We start from the raw sequence: 22,807 nt of genomic DNA, 5'->3' as shown, positions 1-22,807 counted from the left end.
AACTAAAAGGTTGAACCAAGGGCTTCATGCTCAAGGCCTCCCACATACTGGGCAATCACTTACCACTGAGCCAAGGTATATTTTATGTTTTTTTTTTTTTTTTTGAATTTGAAACAAGCTTGGTTTACATGTCAATCCCAGTTCCCTCTCCTTCCCCTCCTCCCCTGCCCCACACTGACCCCCATCCCATCCCTCTTCTGTTCCGTAGAAAGGGTGAGGCCTTCAACAGGGGGATCATCAAAGTCTGTCACATCATTTGGGGCAGGGCCTATACCCTCCCCCATGTGTCTAGGCTGAAAGAGTATCCCTCTATGTGGAATGGGCTCCCAGTGTCCATTCGTACACTAGGGATAAATACTGTTCCACTACTAAAGGCCCCATAGCCTGCCCAGATCTCCTAGCTGACACCCATATTCATGGGGCCTGGTTCTATCCTATGCTGGTTTCGCAGCTATCAGTCTGGGGTCCATGAGCTCCCCCTTGTTCAGGTCAGCTGTTTCTGTGGGTTTCCCCAGCCTGATCTTGACTCCTTAGCTCATCACTCTTAATAAAATATGAAGAACCTTATGACCAAATGTCTCAAATCTTAACAGACAACCTCCATTCCCTCCCCCTTCCAATCCTTCCAGGATGCCATCCTCACCTAGACTCTAAGGAGACCCAGTGTATCATATGGTAACCCTGCATCAGTACTATGTGATGCCCTTGTCCTTGACTTCCACCAGACTGACTTAAATATTCCCCACTGATGGGTTAGCCTTGCCTGCCCATTCTAAAGATTATTATCTACTTTGTTGTTTATGTCAACACTGGAAATTTCAATGTCATAACCTCTTCTGCCAACTCCTCTAGCCCCAAACACACATCCTGAGCTTTGGCACCAATCATACTGCCCCTCTGCATGTCTTCACCCATTAGGAAAGCACACCCATTAGGAAAGTCCGCAGCAAGCCTTTTCTATTACAGACCTACAAATACATCAAGGAAAAAATATGTCTAAGATATAGAGACACATGAGCAAGCATCAGGCCTGAGAACACAAGAATGTTACAAAGACTAAACAGCTCGGGCACTAAGGCATATCACACAGTTAAACTGTAGAGACACCATAGTAAAAATTGCCTGGCATTGGCACAAAAACAGAAACATTGATCAATGGAATAGAACTGAAAACCCTGATATAAGACCATGTACCTACAGGCACCTGACTTTTGACAAAGATACTAAAAACATACAGTGAAGAAAAGACTGTGTCTTTAACAAATGGTGTTGGAGAAACTGGTATCTACACACAAAAAGAATGAAACCAGAGCCTTCTTTCTCGTCTGGCATGAAAATTGACTCCAAGTGGATCAAATGTTAGACCTGAAGCTCTATAAGAACACGGAGTACACATCAGGATACAGGTTTATATAAGGACTTTGTAAATAGTACTCCAGTCACCCAGGAAATAAGAACAATTAACGATAGCATTTAGTGAAATTAAAAGCTTCTTACTGCACAGGAGACATTAGTTAAAGAGGTAGCCTAAGGAATCAGAAAAAGCCTTTGTTATCTGCACATCTGACAGAGGACTACTGTTAAGAATGTGCAAGAACTAAATAAATAATAAACCCTAAACAACAAGAAAACAACCCATTTTAAAAGGGTGCTATTGAATGGAAAGAGTTTTCAGAAGAAAAACATGGAGCTAAGAAATATTTTTAAAAGTGTTCACCATCCTTACCCATAAGAGAAATGTAAATTAAAACTACTTTGAAATTTTATCTTATACCAGTCAGAATGGCTAAGATTAAGAAAATGAAAGTTTAGCCTGGCAGTGTTGGTGCATGTCTTTAATCCCAGTACTTGGAAGGCAGAGGCAGGCCAATCTCTGTGAGTTTGAGGCCAGCCTGATCTACAAAGTAAGTTCCAGGACAGCTAGGACTGTTACACAGATAAACAAAGAAAGAAAAGAAAAGAAAAGAAAAGAAAAGAAAAGAAAAGAAAAGAAAAGAAAAGAAAAGAAAAGAAAAGAGAAAATGAAAGTCAAATTCTGGTGAGGACGTGGGGAACAGGGACTCCTCAGGCACTGTTCTTACGAATGCAAACAGGTACAGCCTCTATGGAAATCAGTGTGGAAGTTCCTCAAAAACCTGGAAATAGATGTACCATATGGTCCAAGTGTATCATTCATGGACATTGTGGTGGTTTGAATGAGAATGGCCTCTTAAAGTTTATTGGTCCCATTAGTTAAGCAACTGTTTGGGAAGGATTAGAGGTGTGGCCTTGCTTGAGGAGGTGAATCACTGGGAGTGGGTTATAAAGTTTGAAAAGCCCACTCTAGGCCCAGTCTCGATCAGTGAGTCTCTTTTAACTCCCTCTCCCCTCCCCACCTTATCCCCCAACCCCCACTGCAACTTGAGGATCAGAAATGTGCTCTCAGTTGCCACTTCAGGGCCATGCCAGCTGCCTGACCACTTCCCCACCATGACAGTCGTGAACTAACTCTCTGAAACTGTAGGCAAATCCACCTTGGTCATGGTGCTTCCTCACAGTAATAGAACATAAACTAAGACAGGTATATACTCAAAACACTCTTACTTCCTACTACAGACACACATATTCAGCCAAGTTCATAGCTACTCCACTGACAATATAGGACATGGAAAACTATCTAAATGCCCATCAATTGTTAAATATATAATGAAATATGGTACCTATATACAATGGAATTTTATTCAGCTACAAAGAAAAATGAAAATTTCATTTAAATAGTTAGAGCCAGAAAATATACTGAGTGAAGTAACTCAGATCCAGAAAGACAAATATCACATTATCTCTCCTATGTAAATCTTAGGTTTAGAATCATTAAATTTTTGTGTTTAATCAGGAGTATATGTAGAATCCAGGAAGCTAGAAAGGGACCACTGGTGGAAGTAGAAAGAAAGTTCTTAAAGGGGGTAGGGATCATAGAACATACACGATATGAAGGGGAAAGAAGAAATGAAGAGAAAGATTGAAGGAAGGCGAAGGATAGAAGGGTGTGGTGGTTGAAACAAAGTGGCCCCCACAGGGAGTGGCAGGCACTATTGGGAGGTTTGGCTTTGTTGAAGTAGCTGAAGTACCTTGTTGAAGGAAATGTGTCACTGTAAAGGCAAACTTTGAGGTCTCTTTTTGCTTAAGCTTTGCTCAGCGTTCACAGTCCACTTCCTGTTGCCTTCTGATCAAGATGTAGCCAGTAACATGCCTGCCTGTACACCACCATGCTCCCCGCCATGACAATGAAGGACTGAACCTCTGAACTGTAAGCTGCCACCTCAATTGAATGTTTTCCTTTATAAGAGTTACCATGGTCATAGTGTTTCTTCACAGCAATAGAAACCTAACTAAGACAATGGGTATGGCAAAGAATGGGGTGTGGGAGGGATAACTAGAGATGTTTGAAAAATCAATATGAAACCTACCATATTATAACCTTCATATATATTTCTGAGTTTAATTAGAGTTATCCAATATAAGGGATTATGCTTCTCCCAGAAAGCCATAGGTTGCCAAATAAAAAGTCCAGTACCAGGTGTGGAATATTTCCCTTTGGTTGTTGGTCAGAGATCCTGGAGACCTCCAAAACAATATAGGTTATTGCCACTGCTCTTGGTTGTTTCCCAAAATTTGACAATAAGCCCCTATTACTAAATGCACCACACACACTCATTACATGACGGAGAAAGTACCAAGTTAGTACCAAGCTGGTGCTAACTAGAGCTTCCTCCCTGCTGGCTAGCTTTCATAGTCTTGGAAGGTGCTATGATGGCTGCTAGGAGGCAAAAGTCAACAGCAGCCTTACCTTGCTGTGAACCCTGTGAACTACAATAAAGACCAGCATGGCACGGTGTGGGTAAACCACTGTTTTCTGATTGGATGTAAAGCTCCCTTCACAGGAGGGAGCACATGTGTAACACTTCAGATCTTACCAACAACCCATGGTTGGGGAGCTCACAGACCCCAGAAGTGAACCTGTTATGTTGTTTTAACAAGCAAACACAGAAGCTATCTAAAGCCATAGCTCTACACTCATAGATTAGTGCAGCGCTCAGACCTCATCAGATGTTTCTTTGTGCAGTGGTGAGCACAGAAGCTCATGCCTGGTCAAAGTGCAGAAATGAGTATCTGTAGAGTACTCAGCCACAAATGGGACATTTAACACTGTCCTCCCCTTGACCACAAGGCTCAAGGACCATCCCAGAAGAGGAGGCAGAAGATTAAAGAGCCAGAGGTGGTGGAAGACCTGAGTGAAATACTGTCTTCTGGACATGACAGGGCCACTTAACTTCAAGAACTCACAGTAGCTCAGGTTACCTGCACAAGATCAAGCAAGCCACCATTTCAGCATAGAGGGAAGAAAGCTGCACAAGCCTCCACCCCTAGCTGAAGGACTATTTACAGCTGATGACTCTTTGTGAGGAGGAGTCAGTTTTTTTTAAGGGTATGGCTCCTGGTGGGTTAACCATGCTCTAGTAGATGCCCCCATGCCCAGGAATATATTGGAAGCATATCCATCCAGTGGTATATTAAAAGAAAAAAAAATAGGACACAAAGTCAGGTAGGTGAGGGAGGTAGGGGTAGTCCTGAGAGGAGTTAGAAGGAGGAGTGAAGTAAATATGATCAGAATATATTGCATGAAATTCTCAAAGAGTTAATACTTAAAAGGTAACTAAGAAGTTAACAAGTAAATAAAAGTACTGAATTACAAAAGTTCAATATAATTCAAATGTGTGAGATGTACCCCAGTATATACTACATCTCATCAAGACACTTTATTGGTTCCCAGAAAGACTCTTTCTTCTATTTCTATGCTAATAATTATTGTTAGAAATTTCACATATAAAAGGTGATTGGAATCCCCAAACTCCCAGGTCTACTTCTATTCACCTATCTCCCATACTGGCTTTGCCTGATGAGTCCCTCAAGAACCAAGCCTGCCTGCACTATTCTCCTTTCTTGGGCCTAGATCCAGACATGTGGCTCAGGAAAAGGCCTTGCCTAATAGGTTGCTCTAGAACATCACCTGCCTGCCCAATCTCTACACTCCAAGGTCAAGCTCCAAATGTACTATTCACAAACTAGCCTTGCCTGGTGTGTTCCTCCACACCCTACCCTGCCTGTGCTATCCCCCTACTCCCAAGCTTAGCTCCAGTTGTGCAGCTTCTACATCAGCCTGGACCCTCACTTCAGACATACAACCAATGAAAGAGGTCCACCGACCCAGGTCACATCACAAAACACAAACAATATGAAAGGCCAAGACAGTATGTCCCCATCAAACTCACTAGGCCCTACAGAAATGTTCTCCAATGAGGATTCCCTAGAGGAACCCCAAGACAGAATTTTAAAGAATAATCATAAATTAGGAGGACTTCCATCAATAGAGTACTAAGGATTAGACATCCTTATGAGGTTCTTATATCACAGAACATCTCAAACGCTAAGTAAAATACTAAGTCTCCCTACAATCAATCTCCTCTTTGTCTACTAACTCTGAGTAACATACCAACAGGTACCCCTTAGTGTCAGTGTCCTAGCTAAGAGTTACTATTGCTATGATAAAACACCATGACCAAAAGCAAGTTGAAGAGGAAAGGATTTATTTGGCTTACACTTCCATACCATAGTCCATCATTGAAGGAAGTCAGGACAGGAATTCAAAACAGGACCAGACCCGGAGGCAGAAGCTGATGAAGATGTCATGGAGGAGTGCTGTTTACTGGCTTGATCAACACAGCTTGCTAAGCCTTTCTAATAGAACCCAGGACCACCAGCCCAGGGATGCCAGTACCCACAATACGCTGGGCCCTCCCCCATCAATTACTAATTAAGAAAATGCCCTAAAACCAGATCTTATGGAGGCATTTTCTCAATTGAGGTTCCCTCCATTTGGATGAATCTAATGCAGTGGTTCTCAAACTAATGCTGTGACCCTTTAATAAAGTTCCTAATGTTATGGTGACGCCCCCAACCATAAAATTATTTTTGTTATTTTATAACTATAATTTTGCTACTATTATGAATCATAATACAAATATTTGTGTTTTCTAATGGTCTTAGACAACCCCTATAAAAGTTTAACCCCCAAAGGATTGCAACCCAGAGGTTGAGAACTGTTGCTTTTACATGTCAAGGTGACATAAAACACAGTCAGCTTCTCTCAAATGCTTATTTTTATTCATTTCTCTTTGTATTTATGAATCTTACCCTGTTTGTTTTCATTTTTCAGGGTGTATATTCATTGTACGAAGTTATGTATTTCACAAAGACATTTTCCTTTAAAGATTCAAGTATCATGTACCCCCATACCCTGTCTTTCTCCCCCACCCCTTACCACTAATCTTCATGACCCCAGATAGACAGCACCCAGTAAGCTTCTGCTTTCACAACATACATACATACATACATACATACATACATACATACACACACACACACACACACACAAATACTACATACATACACACATACATACATACAAATACATACATACATACATACACACATACATACACACAAATACATACATACATACATACACACATACATACAAATACATACATACACACACACACATACATACACACACACACACATACATACACACACACACATACATACATACATACAAATACATACATACATACATACACACATACATACATACAAATACATACATACATACACACATACATACATACAAATACATGCATACACACACACACACACACACACACACACACACACACACACACACACACACGAACGAGAGGAAGATGTGGTATTTATCTTAAATCTGCCTGACCTCAATGTGATGATTCTCTAATTCCATCTTTTTCGTGACTGAATGAAACTCCACTGTGTGTGTGTGTGTGTGTGTGTGTGTGTGTGTGTGTGTGTGTGTGTGTGTGTGTGTGTATGTCAGTGTCTGTTCAGTCATCCACTGACAGATACCGGGGCTGATGCCACCAGTCAAGATTGTGAACACTGGCACAATAAACACAGCCCTGCATGTATCTCTGTGGTGTGCTGACTATTTGAGTTATTTTTTATTGCCATGATCAAATACCTGACAAGAAGCAACTTAATGGAGAACAGGTTCCTGTGGCTCACAGTTCACGATGTCACAGCAGTCACAGCAGGGAAGGTAAGGCAGTAGCAGCATGGAGAAGCTGTCACATTATGTCTGAAGTCAGGCAGCTAATGGAGATGAGTGCTGCTGCTCAGCTTGTTTTCTCCATTTTATTCAGCCCATGAAATGATGCCATCCACATTCAAGATAGGTCTTCCCTGTCTGCAAACATCCTCAAAGGCACATACACCTAGAGGTATGTCTCCATGGTGACTCTAAACCCAGTCAACTTTACTACAGCCTTTGGATTCCCTGGAGAAGTATGGCTGGATCATATAATAGTTTGATAGTTCATTTTTAGTTTTTTTAGGAAATTCCATACTAATTTTCAGGGTGGCTAGTCTACATATATTCTCACCAGTAGTGTATGAGTGTTCCCCTTTCCTCTCATTCTTGACAGAATTTGTTATTTTTTCTCTTAATGACATGCATGCTGATAAGGTAAGAAAAAATCTCGATGACACTCTGATTTTCAGATTTACTCTTTTCATCATCTACTGTCTCTGGTGGCAGTGGGTCTTGTGAACCATGTCGCCACTCTCTCACAACACCAGGACCCATATCCCCTCCCGGATCCCTTGGTGGGTGTTACTGCTCTTGCCGGTCAACACTCACCCACTGACCACTCCAGTCCCCATATCCTTCAGCCACATAGCCAGCTGAGTTAACTGTCTCTAAAACAAGGTCTATGGAAAATTTAGAGCAGTTACACACAGACATTCATCAGAAATCTGCAGACAATGTGCTAACAGATAGAGGCTAGAGGAAAAAATCCCAGAGGGCAACAAAATGAAATGTCCAGGCTGTGCATGATAAAGGGCAGGCATCAACTTTGTCTCCACCACACGGGCCATGGCCACTATTCTCAGTTAACTCTCCTTACCCACGTCCTTACCCATGTCTCACTTGTCCATTTCCAAGTCTTGAGCAATTTTTTTTATCTGACACCAGAAAATTTATGTATACAAAATAAATGATTAAAGTGGGTATCTCAGTCTATGTTCTATGACTGCAGAGAGAGACACCATGACGAAGGCAACATTTGGAAGAGAAAGTATTTAGTACAGCTTCAGAGGTTTAATCCATTATCATCAAGGCAGGGAGCTTGGCAGCATGCAGGTACAGATGCTGGAGAAGTAGCTGAGAGCTCTATACACAGAAACTCAGGCAGCAGGAACAGAAGGACAATGGGCCTGGCTTGGTCTTCTGCAACCTCAAAGCCCACCCTCAATGACACAGTTCCTCCAAAAAGGTCACACCTGCTAACCCTCATCGAGTGGCGCTGCTCCCTGATGACTAAGCATTCACATATATGAGCCCGAGACAGGGTTTCTCTGTGTAGCTTTGGAGCCTGTCCTGGCACTCGCTCTGGAGACCAGGCTGGCCTCGAACTTACAGAGATCCACCTGCCTCTGCCTCTCTCGTGCTGGGATGAAAGGCGTGAGCCACCAACACCCAGCCAGGGGGCTATTCTTATTCAAACTACTACAGTAGGTAAGATTAATAATATATTCTCACACTAATTACTAATGCAGAGTAACACAAATATAATGAATGACATGAAACACAATTTAGTGTTAGGCTGCTTTCAATAAAACATTTAAATTAAATATTGTCAGGTATGTCAGCTGAGGCCTGTAATTCTAGCACTTGGAAGGCTGAAGCAGGAGAATTGCAAATTTGAGAAAAGCCAAGGCTATATAGCAAGTTTTGTCTAAAGTGTTAATGAAAACAGACAGTTGTCAATATATACAGGAGAATTAACCAAAACCATATGCCTGTGAGAGTGTCCAAGCAAGCCAAATACAGGGGAAGTAACCATGAAGATTCTGAAGCCCAAATGCACTCAGGAAGGAAGGAGGGACTTGAACTACAGTGTCAAATCCCTTGAGAGGATTTAAAATTACCTTTCTTAAAGAGATTAGTAAGGTCATGAGAGACCAAAGAAGGGAAAAAGAGGGCTGGGGGGAGAGGAGGAAAAACCCTGTGCCCATCTTTGGAGAAGGAATCTGAGCAGTTTCAAATAGGGAACACGAATCTTTTCCAAGCCAAAAACAAGGACAGAACACAAAGGTTAGCAAGGAATTTTATGACTCCAAGCAAGATCTAAAAAGGAATCAAAGATGCAGGTTGAAGATGGCAAGACATACACATGGAAAGGGAGGAAATACACAGCACATAACCCATCAGTCTGCCTCTCTCAGCAATGGCCTCAGCACCTGTGTGAGCAGTCAGAGGTATGAACTGCATCTCTCTATGCCTGGAGACAAACACGCTACCAACAGCCTGGAGAGCCCCTAAAAGACAAAAAATAAATGGAAACAAATTTGTGGAGAAGGGCCAGGAAACCACAGACTAAAATTAAAAAAAAAAAAAAAAAAAAAAAAAAAAGAGTTAGTGACGATTCCTGGTGCTCTAAACTCATGATTCAAAAGTCCAAAAATATGTCTAACCATGAGCCAGAATTTTTTTTTATGAGTCAGAATTTAACATTAAGAAATAATAGGGCTGGGGGTTGGTGGCGCACGCCTTTCATCACAACACTCGGGAGGCAGAGGCAGGCAGATCTCTGTGAGTTTGAGGCCAGCCTGGTCTCCAGAGCGAGTGCCAGGATAGGCTTCAAAGCAACACAAAAAACCATGGGGGGTGGGGGGAACCAAACAAACAAAAAGAAATAATAGGTAGAAGTAATGTTGTGTAAATTGTTCTAGGATAACTACATAGCAATACAGATAAAAATTTTAACCACTTTATAAAATTTTTATAACCACTTTTTTAACCGCTTTTTTTAACCACTCTATAAAATTAGCTAAAATAAATACAAATATCAGATTCTTATAAAAAAAAAACTCATGGAAAAAGTGTATAAATGAAATACAATACATACCTGCTTTGAAAGGTTGATAGCACCTTAAGAGCTAAATCAACTACCAAATTATCAAGAAAGAAGCTAGGAATAAAGATGCAAAAAAAACAGAGAAAAAAATCTGTTTGGGCTGATTATGTGTTGCTTATTAACAAGTCTTGAGTTTTCTTACACAATTAATTTAAGGGACAGTAGACAGCACATGTCATAAGCAGAAGACTAAGTTAAATGGATAATGTAGTATGAATTTTAAATTGTATCAAATAAACTTTCTAAAACCTGCCTTAAATATGTATTATATAAGCCACTATTGACCAACACACTTAAAAATATTGTATGTTCAGTTAGTATTACACATTTGATTAAGTGATAAAGTAATACTTAATACTTTTCAGTAACATTTATGCTAGTTTCTTGACAGGGTTTTCTAATAACACAGAAATAATACTGAACCCCAAATTCTTGAGAGATAAAAGTGGCTAGATAAACTCCCAGGAGAGATATCCTTCTGTCAGAGGCAGGGCATACACAAATCAATTTGTCCTGTAGCTGAGAACTTCTCACAAGGAGGCATTCCACGCACCATGGACTCACATCAGAGCTGACAGTCCCCATCATCTCCTTCCCCTGATCAGGAGGCTGTGGGATCACATGCTCATTTACTCTCTGGGTTTTGGACCCAGAGTTTGTTTTTTTGTTTGTTAGTGTGGTTTCGATTTTGGGCTTCTTTGAGAACTACACACTTAATACACAATGCTTGTTACAGAATTAAATTGTTTTACATAGTCATACTTAATTATGGCATCAGCTAGTTAACTTCCTTTAAACCAACCATGAAAGACGCTCCACACATGGGGATGTATGGAGCACTCCTGGGCCCTCTCATAAATTCAGGGGACAAGAGAGTACTCAGCTTCCATGCCTCATTTTCCTGCCCAGGACTCTGTCCAGTATCCCAAGTACTTGTGTCAAAAGCACATCAGCAAACAATCACAATATAACCCTACTGTGGGAAAACCTAACAGTTACAAGAAAGAAAGCCACTGTAGAACATTAAGAAAACCTAGAGGAACCAGTCAAGAACAGGATGTTGGAAGGTAAGGCAGAGAGGGACAGACCATTTACAGACAAAGGCTACAACACATGCACGTAGACTCCAAGCTGGGAAAAGGAACAGCAGGCAGGCTCCAGGCGGGGACAAATTGAGCAAGAAGAGCACAGGATGGATGGCGGCTGGAAAGGTGACTCAGCAGTTAAAAGCACTTGCTGCCCTTACTGAAGACCTGGGTTTGGTTCCTGGTTTCTATATAGCAGCTCACAATCTCCTGTAACTCTACTTCAAAAGGATCTAATACCCTCTTCTGTCCTCTTTGGGCATCAGGCACACACTCATACATATAAAATAAAATATAAATAAATCTAATAAAACTTTTTTAAAAGCGGAGCCAAGCTTATAGAGTACTCTGTATGTAAGGCATGCAATGGAAGTTTTGACAAGTTTGTTAGCTATTAGAGGCCATCAAAAATTTTATGGAAGTTAGTTATATAAGCAACCGTATGTTTAAGAGAACAAAGTTAAAGGCGTTTTGTATGGGAAAGGAGACTAGATCCAGAGAAAAAGCAGATGTAGTTAGACTCTCCAAGTGAGCAATCAGGAAGGTGAACCAAATTCCTCTCTGGAATCAAGGTGTCATAGGCATCTAATGCAATACATTCTTACCACACATAATAAAGTAGTCATTCACTAAATGTTTTCTAACAAAAAATAAATAAACTTATGTCAGGTGTGGTGGCACATGTCATTAATCCCAGCACACCGGAGGTAGAGGCAGGTAGATCTCTGTGAGTTTGAGGCCAATCTTGTCTACAGAACAAGTTCCAGGGCAGCCAGGACAACATAGAGGAAAGATCCTCCAAAAAAAATGTAACTATAAATATGACATAAATTACATGTGTTTTGAAACGAATAAAATAATTATTCAGCCAACTATTCTGATACATCAGAAAGTTTTTTGTTTTTTTTTTAAAGTCAAAGCTCTTTTTTTTTTAACATTTTATTTATTTATTATGTATACAACATTCTGCTTCCGTGTATATCTGCACATCAGAAGAGGGCACCAGATCTAATAACAGATGGTTTTGAGCCACCATGTGGTTGCTGGGAATTGAACTCAGGACCTCTGGAAGAGCAGTCGGTGCTCTTAACCTCTGAGCCATCTCTCCAGCCCCCCTCAAAAAGTTTTAAAATGTAGGTCTTGGGAGCTACAGAGATGGCTCAACTGTTAGGAGCAATTGCAGTTCTTGCAAAGGACCCTGATTTGGTTCCCAGCACCCATATGGTCGCTCACAATCACCCATTAACATCAGTGCCAAGGGATCTGACACCCTCTTCTCACTTCCTTGGGCACTGGGCACACATGTGGTGCATGTACATACAAACATGCAAGCAAAACACTCAATAGCATAAAATAGAATAAATCTTTTTTAAATGTAAGCTTTTCATAACCTATGATAAAAATCAGTTGCTTATAGAATGTAAGACTCATTATTATATAACAAAAATATCAGTAAGTAATCCCAGTTAGAATAAATAAGTATAAGTATTTAAACCTAATGTTACAAAATAATTTAAAATTTCTTCTTACACTGTATTCCAAGAGAAAAAAAAAAGGAACTATTTTCACAAAAGTGATCATTTTACTATATTTAACTTAATGTTTTGGTTATAAATGTACCCTTCCTTTTTCAGTTTTTGCCTGCTGATCTCATTTTTACCCACTAAAAGGTACATTTACATATGTAGTTTAACATGTCTGCTGTTTAAAATTCATCACCCCCGTCTAACTAGAATTTTCTTTTCTTTAATTGAAGATGTGCACAGCAGCAGTCTGTCTGAAGTGGTGTCACTGTCAATGACTAGAGTACTTCACCACAACCTAGAACGCCATTTAAACTAAGCTGTCAAACAGTCTCACTGTCACTGCTATTCCTGGTATACAAACTACATAAACGGGCTGTCAGTTAATATGCTGCGCCACATTTCAGCCAGACAGCTTCAGCTGCGTAGAGTCAGAGAGACACTGCAAATTGTTACCAGAGCAACATGCTGAAAAATAATTTTATAGGCAAGTAAATATGAGCTTAAATGCCAAATCGACACAAAATCTACACCTTAAGCTGCATGGTGAACATTACCCGGTAGTCCTGGGCCTGTAACTAAGATGGCTCCAGCAACATGGAATCTGACATCGAACTTCACCCTCAAATAAAACTCATTTTAACCCAAAAGTAGAGAGATTTCAGTCCCCCACACATAAATTGGGGGGTGGAGTTTCTAATTAGCAATGATTATTTCTATAACTTTGTTTTCTGAATGTAAGAATTGGAACCGTGGTAATTAAAAGCATATTACTTTCATATGTGAAGCTGGTAGCTTTTTTATTTCTTCTCAAACAAAGCTCGTTTCCTCATTTAACAGAGGACTAAACTATGAGACATTGAGACGTTAGTTAATTTAATCATCCTATAAAATAAAGTTTGAGGTTTGGTTCACTATGAAAGCACTACAACCCATCTTTTACAACCTGCACTTTTCTAAGTAAAACACAACCTAGGACTCCAGACAGATAAACAAACAGATGTGCCCAAATACAATACAATCTAACTTTTTTTTAAAAACCTGGTCTGATACCTTGTATGCCAAGCTAGCCTCCTACTCGCAATCTTCCTGCTTCTGCTGCCCAAGCGCTGTACTTACAGGTGTGTGCCTCTCCCTGACTCAACGCCATGCAACCTGGAATTGTGCTAGGATGTAAAATGTAACTCCCACACACAACAGTCTTGATGTGTCATTAGTGCCTCATGTACTAGACACATGAGAGCACTGAGGATAACAGGGCTCCCAGCACATTTTAGGCATGTTACCAACACAGGTGAGAGCAGCAAGCTTCATAGAAAGACTGGAAAATACATCAGGGGCATAGTAGGTAAGGAGAGTCCAGGTTTGAGCCTGGAAACTCATTATGCAAATAAAGATAATCTACCCTTAAATGTAGAAATCCCTCATTTTTTATAGATGCAGAGAAAATTTAAAGTAATACTTAGCAGAGCAAATGGAAGCACCATAAAGCCTGAGAGCTGAGTGGTGTTAAGAAAACAACGTCATCAACAAAACCAAACATTATAACTAAAGATGTAATTAGTGCCCTCATACATGCAATGGTATTAGGAAGGGTGGCTAGTTAGGAGCTAAATTAATTTTAGGTCAAAGTCTTTATAAATGTGAACAACTGTTTGACTAAATGCTGTGTGTTATTCCCTCACATTCACTTCTGAGCTCCTGCCTGCACCTTCAGACACAGGGAGCTCAGGAGGCCTGGACTGCCGCCCTTAACAGAGCGGGCTCCTCTGTTTTGAAAACAGCCTGTGCTATCCTTACTACTTCTGGGAAGAAACCAGGGCTCCCAAGTGGGGGAGGGCAAAGAGTTCTGATTAATACATGACTAAATCTTTTTTCTTGCAGGTGTTGGGAGAATCAAATTAACACATAGCAACAGTTAGTGAGATATGACTTCATTTTCTGTAATAAATGCCAAGATCAAAACATGCCCAAGTCAAATTTCCTTGCAAGGTTCCCAGCAGGAGCCTTCCTCTTGTCTGTGACTTCCTCTCCCCAGCAGAAGCAGGCTGAGTATGCGCATTTGCCACTAACACTAAGCAGCACTTCCTTAGTCGCTCATTTCCAACAATTTATGGATCATCAGTGGCAAAAAAAACGAGCAAAAATAATGAAAGAATGCAATGAAAGCTCGTGGAGTCCCAGGCTGGACTTCCTACTCACTTCTCTTTAAGATGGAGGCCTGAGACAAATTAGCCACTGAGGGGAAAAGTCATCTGGTCATAAAATACAGTACAAGGTCACTTTTATGTAAGTTTGCCAAAAGCGACATAAACCAGGGCAATCTCAAACTGTGACACAGGATAGAAACATATTAAAACGATCTTTGTTCCTCCTCTATTGTGCTGTCATGTTGCTTGGCTTTATGGACAGCCCCAGCCCAGCACAGATCGCTTCGCCTCCACCTGGCCAGGGCAACTAATTAAGAGAGGAAGTGACCTCAGATTTTGTGCATTTTACTTTTATTATGAAAGCACTTTGTTTGAAGTTACAGGAGCTAACCTCTTAATCCTACAGATCATGTGTGAGGTTCTGGACACTCTAGGATGGCTGGATGGTTTGGATAATTGGTCAGGATGTTGCTGTCGTTATGTTAAGTTTAAAGATAGGCATTAAAGTAAAGGGCAATATAAATCTGCTACCAGAAAAGTCCTGGGCTTATGAATTAATCTGTCATGATATTTACATTATACTTACAAAACAATCATATGGTGAGATCTTTTCCCCCACTTTAAGTTAATTGTGTCTTTACAAGGTTTTAATTCAAAATATGATGGTAACATACAAAAAGAATCAGATATATTCCTCTCATTTAAACACTAGTCAGTGGGTTAATCTCTGTAGTTCTTTATGAAATCAGAAAACATCACCTGGAGTAATGGCCAATGACCAAGAGGTCCTTTCTGAGCAGGAGATGAAGAAAACACTAAGTCAGTGACCAAAGGCGATAGTCACAGCAGTATAGTCTGCCCCAAGATGATTCCAATCCCTATGAACCACTGACTCTCTCATACCAACGAATGAGGTCAAAACAAACTCAACATGGGCATTTCCTATCAGAGCTGAATTATGATTCAAGCACAGAATCAGGTTCAAATGCACATGTCCCAATGCCTAAGGTAGTGCAAGTTAGTGGCTGCAAAACAGTCTCTACCTACAAAACCTCACTGCAGGAGGAAGTTAAACACCTAAAACAAAAGCAGGCTTCTTCCAAAAAAAAAAAAAATCACTTTTCAAAACTATGCTCTCTTAGACTTGAGAATTCATAAAAGAAACAGTAAGGAGATGGCCCTATTAAAATAGTAACTCTCCCCAGTGTAAGAAAAGAGAAGAAAGGCTACTGACAGCTCTTAGAGGATTGGCCAGCCCCCAGCCCTAAAAGGTCCTGTGTGAATTAACATAGCTGTTTAATTAGAAACTAAGGAAAGAACTCTGCTTCACTAGATCTTCAGCTCAAGCTCTGCATCCACCCTGCAGCCAGTGGCCAATTTCCGCATCTCTGCACAACATGCAAGGAGCTGTTTTAAAATCGATTGCCCAGGGGAACCCATGGATGCACGGGGGGCCATGTGCCACTTAGAGAATATGCCAGATGTAGACTCAGTAAAACAGCCCAGGAAGGTGGCCACAAGGGAAAGGGAAAGGGAACTAGCTAGACTGTAAGTCTGTCATGACTCAAATCACTGGGTACATTCACACTAAGAAAGCTTCTACCCTTTCTCAAGGACCAGCCAGAAACACATAAGCCCAATGAAGTCAAGCAGCAAACAGTGGTGCAGGAGCATATATAACTACATGTACTCATTAGCCAGCTTCATCAACACTTTGATGACTGTGATCAATGACAGCATGAGAAGCAGCCTGATGATGAAGTTCACTGCTCTGATGTAGTCTCATAAGCTATATGGATGGTCCCTGACTGAGAAACACCGAGGACCTGTGCACATAATCCCCAGGAGTCAAATCTTGTCACACTAGATTTCAAGACACTACAGGGACATTTACTGCGCAATGCCAACAGCCTTTGAGCTTTTCTGTAACTGATTTTGAAACAAACTAACAAAAAAAAAACCATAAGCACTTTAAAATATTATTGCTCACTTAATATGAAAACTTTCTAAAAATTTCTACTAGGCTCTGTAATACACCTTACCTTCCAGTGGCTTTTTGTCAAAGGATGTTACTCCTAATACTAAAACTGACTTGCCTTGCTTCTACCCTCTCTACTTCAAAGTGCAGAAAATAATTTGGGATATTAGACCACCTGATAATGTGTCATTACTCAGGGCTGGCCTCTGCTTTCGAGAAGCACACTCATTAGCCGAGTCATTTACAGACTACATACTTCTTAATTAAATCACTGTGCTAAGTAAAACAGCACATTTAAGTCCAGAGGGCTGGCCATGTCCTTTCGGGGCCTTTCATCTCTCTTTTATTTTTAATTGAATTTATCTATTTGCCTGTTTGTCAGGGGGCACCTGTGCGACACTGCACATGTAGGGTCAAAGGACAACTTGCAGAAGTCAGTTCTCTCCTTCTACCGTATGGTCCTGGGGACTGAACTCTAGTCATCAGTCTTGACAGCAGGCACCTTTGCTCACTGAATCATCTTGCCAGGCCCTATCTATTTTCTTACTATGAAACATAAGTTGCTATTTTCTTAGGGCCATCTCCTCGATATTTCCCTTGTAAATATTCAGATCTGAGGAAGTACAAATGGTTTTGAAATAAAGAAAAAATTTGTAATAAGTCCTAGTCTGTGTGTATTTACATAAATTACCTCATTCAGTCATCAAAATGATACAGTGGAGAGCCAGATGTGGTAGCACATGCCTTTAATCACAACACTCAGAAGCTAGAGGCAGGTAGATCTCTCTGAGCTCAGGCCAGCCAAGGTTGCATAGGGAGAACTTGTTTCAAAAGACAAACAAATGAAATAATACAGCAGAGTAAATGTTACCACTGTGCCAAGCATACAGAAAGAGAATCTATAGTTCAGATGAACTCACTCAGTCAGCAGTCTGACTTCACCCTAACCCTCATAGCCCCCTTCTCCTGGCTGTGCCAATGTAACCAGGTCTCCCAGACCACTCCATCTCCAAGCCACAGCATCTCTTTCCATCCTCAGCATTAAGAAACTATTTATATTGGTTTCTACAACACCTATTCATCCTCTTGCTTCCTAAGTCAGATCAATGATAGTCACCTTGGCCTCTACATCCTGGCCTCTAGCTGCTGGTCTTTACCTACTGGTCTCTTTTTAAATCCCTTGTGGCTGGGAATCTGCTTATTTGATGGTACTGACTGTCTTGTTCACACATTCAACACTTCAGTCCATTCAACACTTCAGTCCCATCAAAGATGAAGAAAGGCAATGGTGACCCTTGAAGGGTTTTGAGGGACAAACACGGTTAAATACATGTTTAGGACAAGTATTTCTTTAGCCATAGAAAATTTAGAAGTAAAAATTAATAACAGCAAGAGCTGCACAAATGTAGATGTGAGATGTCATACTTGTCGCTTGGGTCTATCTGCTGATGTGAGGTCTAAGACGGTAGTTCTCAGCCTAAGGGTTGCAACCCTTTGAAGGCCAAATGACCCTTTCACACGGGTAACCTAAGACCATGTGAAAACACACATATTTATATTGTGATCCATAACCAGTAGAAAAATTATAATTATGAAGTAATAAGGAAAATAACTTATGGATGGGGCTCACCACAACATGAGAAACTATACTAAAGGGTCACAGAATTAGAAAGGTTGGGAACTACTGGTCTAAGAGGATGAGCACAGATGTGATGTTTCTCGGTTTTGCCAACAGGTCTTAATTTCAGAGGATGTTAATTATGTCTCACAAGCTGTATCTGAGTCCCTTTCCTGGCTGACAGGGTAGAGGTAAGGACTATCCAAATCACAAGCTGCTTTAAGTCATGGTCTACCTAGTTAACAACTATATCTTCATAAGGAGTGTGAACTGAGCAAATATTCCTGGAACACCAAACAAGAATAACAGTGAAACAATAGTTACACCTATTGTTTGCGTTTAGTTATTACTAACACACAGGCAGGATTAGGAAGAGGGGGAACTGTGCATACAGCAAGTGGTTTCAGTGAGTCTACACATCTCTGCTTACACAACTGTACACTGCTGCCTGCATGACCCCCTCCCCAGCAGTGCTTGGCATTGGGTGACATATGTGCTCCAGGGTATTCCTTTCCTTGATGACAAAAGAGAAACACTGAAATGCAGACTAATAGCTATACTTAAATGAAATGGTGGTTGTAGAAACCCTCCAGAAAACCTCTTTCCTGCTTCCTATTTTCTACAGCATAAAATCTAAACTACCTGCCAGAGCTGAAGCCTCCAGGACCTTACCCTGAGGCTCCCTGTGTTCCCAACTGCTCCCCATCTTCTAGCACTTCTAGCATCAATTCAATCAGAACTCAAGACCACAGGCGAAGCCTTGAAAGTCCCTCTTACAAGTCCTGCTCACCCTCAAGGCTCAGTCCCATCCCAGCTGGCCGCCTCCTCTGTGCTTGCCCCAAGATCAAGACACCACTCCTGTTAGCTATGGCTTATTTGTGTGCATTGCTGATTTCACCACACACACACTGTCTGTCCCTTGAATGCAGAGTCTAAGCTCTTCATAAGCAGCCCCAGAAAGCTCCTTTAAGGGCACACTAACTCATACTTAGAGCTGCTTACTAAATTTCTGATGAACAGACAAATATCTAGGAAAAACTCTAGCTCCAAACTTCCACAAACACTGACATCTGCAGAGTCTCCAGAGGCCTCCCCATCAGGCTGTCCATTCTCTGGAGTACTCTGTAAGGCTGTGCATTCTACAAATATTCTAGAAGCCCTCTGGCCTCAGGCTTCAGGTGATGCCTCCCCTTTCCTCACACCCTCTAACAGCATAGCTCCTCTGCTGCCAGCATCTCTTGGTCCTCTTGTCTTCCCTTTACACATTCTGTCTTTGGCCATCTCCTCTTTCTTGCTAGCTTCCTTGTGCTTTCCAGTGTGGGACTACAGAGAGAACAGTGCCCTTTGGGAGTGTCAGATGTCATGCCACTGCTATTTTATACATGGGGTCTTTAGACAATTTAATAGTATTTAATACATTCAGGCCTCAGTTTTAACTATAAATCAGTGATAAGACCTTATATAATTCCCTCAAGAAACTATAAATAATAAAACAGCTTTCTTTTTTGGTTGGTTGGTTGGTTGGTTGGTTGGTTTTCTCAAGACAGGGTTTCTCTGTGTGGCCCTGGTTATCCTGGAACTCACTCTGTAGACCAGGCTGTCCTCAAACTCAGAGATCCACCTGATTCTTGCCTCTCAAGTAATAGAACTAAAGCTGTATGTCACCACACCCAGCAACAGTAGCTTTCTAAATTAAAACAAAGTAATTCTTTCCTATTACATAATTTTCACTGTCAATCTGAACACATAAAGATAGAAAATAATTCCAACATTTAAAAAGCCAGTTTTATCAAGGTGAAGCTTAATAGCAAAACACAACTGATCCTCATCCCAGTACATTTATTAAATAAGAAGTCAGCTGAGAGTTTTCAGTAGCAGAGTGTTCACATCTGAAGTAACACCAAGGTCAGTCCACAAAAGCACTTGACCTCTCAGTGGCCCTTCCCCTGTGTCGCTCAGACTATCAAGTGTTAAACAATCTCATTCCCAAGACCCCACATAAACAGCACTCCTTTGACAGCTCAATTAAAACTGAAACAGCAGAGTTATCAGCATATCCCTGGGCAAGGATGGCACACAAATTCATGAAGCATTCTATACTTTGTAAAGTTATGTGAGGGGGCTAAGGATGGGGCTCAGTATTTGCCATGTAAGTATGAGGACCTCAGCTCAAATCCCTAGCACTCATGTAAAAGCTGGTACAGTAGTGTGTCTATAATTCCAGTGCTAGGGAGGCAGAGACAGGCAGATCCTTGGAGCTCATTGGACAACCATCTGAGCTAAGTTATTGAGCTCTAGATTCATCAAAGGCCCAGTCTCAAAAAAATATGGTGAAAGGAAACTGAGAAAGACACCTAATTTTGATCACTGTCCTCTACGTGTACCTACGTGTACCTGCATGAATACAGGCAAACACACATACATACATACATACATACATACACACACACACACACACACACACACACACACACACACACACACACACACACACACGTGTCACTTACCAAAAATTGCATCAGGCAAGTTATGTAAAATAAAAAATAATCCATACACTTTACAACTTCCTGTGTGATGCTGATAAGATAGGTCAGCACCATTCACTCCATATATTGCAACAGGAAGAGAAGTGAAATCAGAAAGGTGTAAGGTACCTCAGTTGTAACACTATGTCACTCTTTCAAGTATTTACTTAACTCTTTTCATTATATTCCAAAGTTTATGGCTGGACACTCTATTCAAAGTCAGAATCAGTCATCCCATCCTATAGAGTCATAGTATGTTTTCATATGTTCTTAAAAAGCTTCCCAGTATGTTCACTGCCAGGTCTTCCATATTCATGTCGGATGAGCCATTCTCAGTATTATGGGGGTCTACCTGCTGTAGAGCATTTGATTTTATAATGTGTTACTATCCTGACAATATGAGATGTGGAATAGCTTTCACATCGAGAGTACTTTAGGGGCTGGAGAGACGGCTCCGTGGTTAAGAGCACTACACTTGACTACTCTTCCAGAGGACCAGGATTCAAGTCCCAGCACCCACATGACAGCTCACAACTGTCTGTTACTCCTCCAAGACCTGACACCCTCACACCGACTGCAGGCAAAACACCAATGCACACAATTTTTTAAAAGATGTAATTTAGATACATCCTATCAGGCTCTAAAGTAGATGAGGCCTCCTGAAGGCCTTTTAGCTGTTATGTCAGGCTATCAGTTCCACAGGAGACACTCCTCCAGAAGGGTATGCACCACAAATGTACCTTCTGCTGAGTACACAGGCAACGCACTGTGCAATGTTATTAATATTATTAACAACAATTATTTAGTAATTCAACTACTTGTTTAAACCAACTTCTAGGTTAATATGAGTGATATTTAATTCATCATTTAACAAATTTAATCCAAACTCAATTTACTTACCTTCTTCAGGCCCGCAAAGCCTTCTGATTCCAGAAAGAAAAAGGCAAAGGGCATCAAGACAAATAAACAAAGGTTGGAAAATAAAGAAGCAAGATTCCACAAACCTATAAAGATGGCAATAAGAAAAACAGGTTAGACATTGACACGTTGTTTCAAAGTTCACTAAATTGTGATGCTCATTAAGATCTATATTTATAATAATAAAAATCAACACCTATTTGAAATAACTATACTTGGCAATTAGAAAATAATTATATACTTACTTTAAACATTTTTTATCTGTGATTTGTACCTACTGGGGAAAGCCAATATAAAAACTAGCTACTTTTCCTCACTCCCCCAAGTAAATGAACCAAGGATCTCATATATACAGAGATCCAAAGACACAGATCTTTTTTTTTCATTCATTTATTTAGCTCATAAATAAAGTCATGCACAATTATGATACAGAATACAGTATGTTCACAATAGCATGGCTAAATTAAACCAATTAACATGTTATATCACATATATTCATCATTTTTGTTTTGAGAACACTTAAAGTATACTATCTCACAACTTTTAAAATATAGCATATTGTTATCAACCATATTTATCATGCTCTCAGTAGACCTCAAGACTTCAGAGAGTCCATGCCTCTTGTCCAACTGCAGTTTTATATCCTTAAACCAATTATTTCCCCATTGTTAAAAGACCCACAATGAAGCCTAATAGCCACAATTCTGCTCTCTGTTCCCCCATAAGTTCATCATTTCTAGGTGACATTTGTATTCCAGTGTGTCACTTATTTTTTTTTTGCAAGCATATAACTTTACTACTTACTAAAGATGAAATCAAATTTGCATGCACAGGTGAGCACTCACTGAAACACCGTGGATTCATCACATATTTGAGTTTCAATTAGCTTATATATATATATATATATATATATATATATATATACATATATATATATATATATTTATATAAAAAGAGC

General features: G+C 40.5%; 1 protein-coding gene across 9 annotated transcripts in view; it reads right to left on the bottom strand.

The window, feature by feature from the left end:
* Lmbr1 (limb development membrane protein 1) overlaps positions 1-22,807 on the bottom strand; it is a 135,048-nt gene that overhangs the window by 69,173 nt on the left and 43,068 nt on the right. For 8 of the 9 annotated variants that reach the window (XR_004770972.1, XR_004770973.1, XM_027428644.2 and 5 more), the window contains one exon: positions 21,832-21,935. Coding sequence is in view for 6 of the 9 variants with exons in the window: in XM_027428644.2 (XP_027284445.1) it covers positions 21,832-21,935 (104 nt within the window). In the remaining 3 variants the exon portion in view is untranslated. Of the gene's footprint in view, positions 1-9,375; positions 9,398-21,831; positions 21,936-22,807 lie in introns of those variants that run through there. The other variant, XM_027428647.2, reaches the window with a different exon arrangement.

The sequence above is a fragment of the Cricetulus griseus genome, chromosome 8, assembly GCF_003668045.3.
Source record: "Cricetulus griseus strain 17A/GY chromosome 8, alternate assembly CriGri-PICRH-1.0, whole genome shotgun sequence".
Lineage (NCBI taxonomy): Eukaryota > Metazoa > Chordata > Mammalia > Rodentia > Cricetidae > Cricetulus > Cricetulus griseus.
This window is presented reverse-complemented; position numbering and strand designations above follow the sequence as displayed.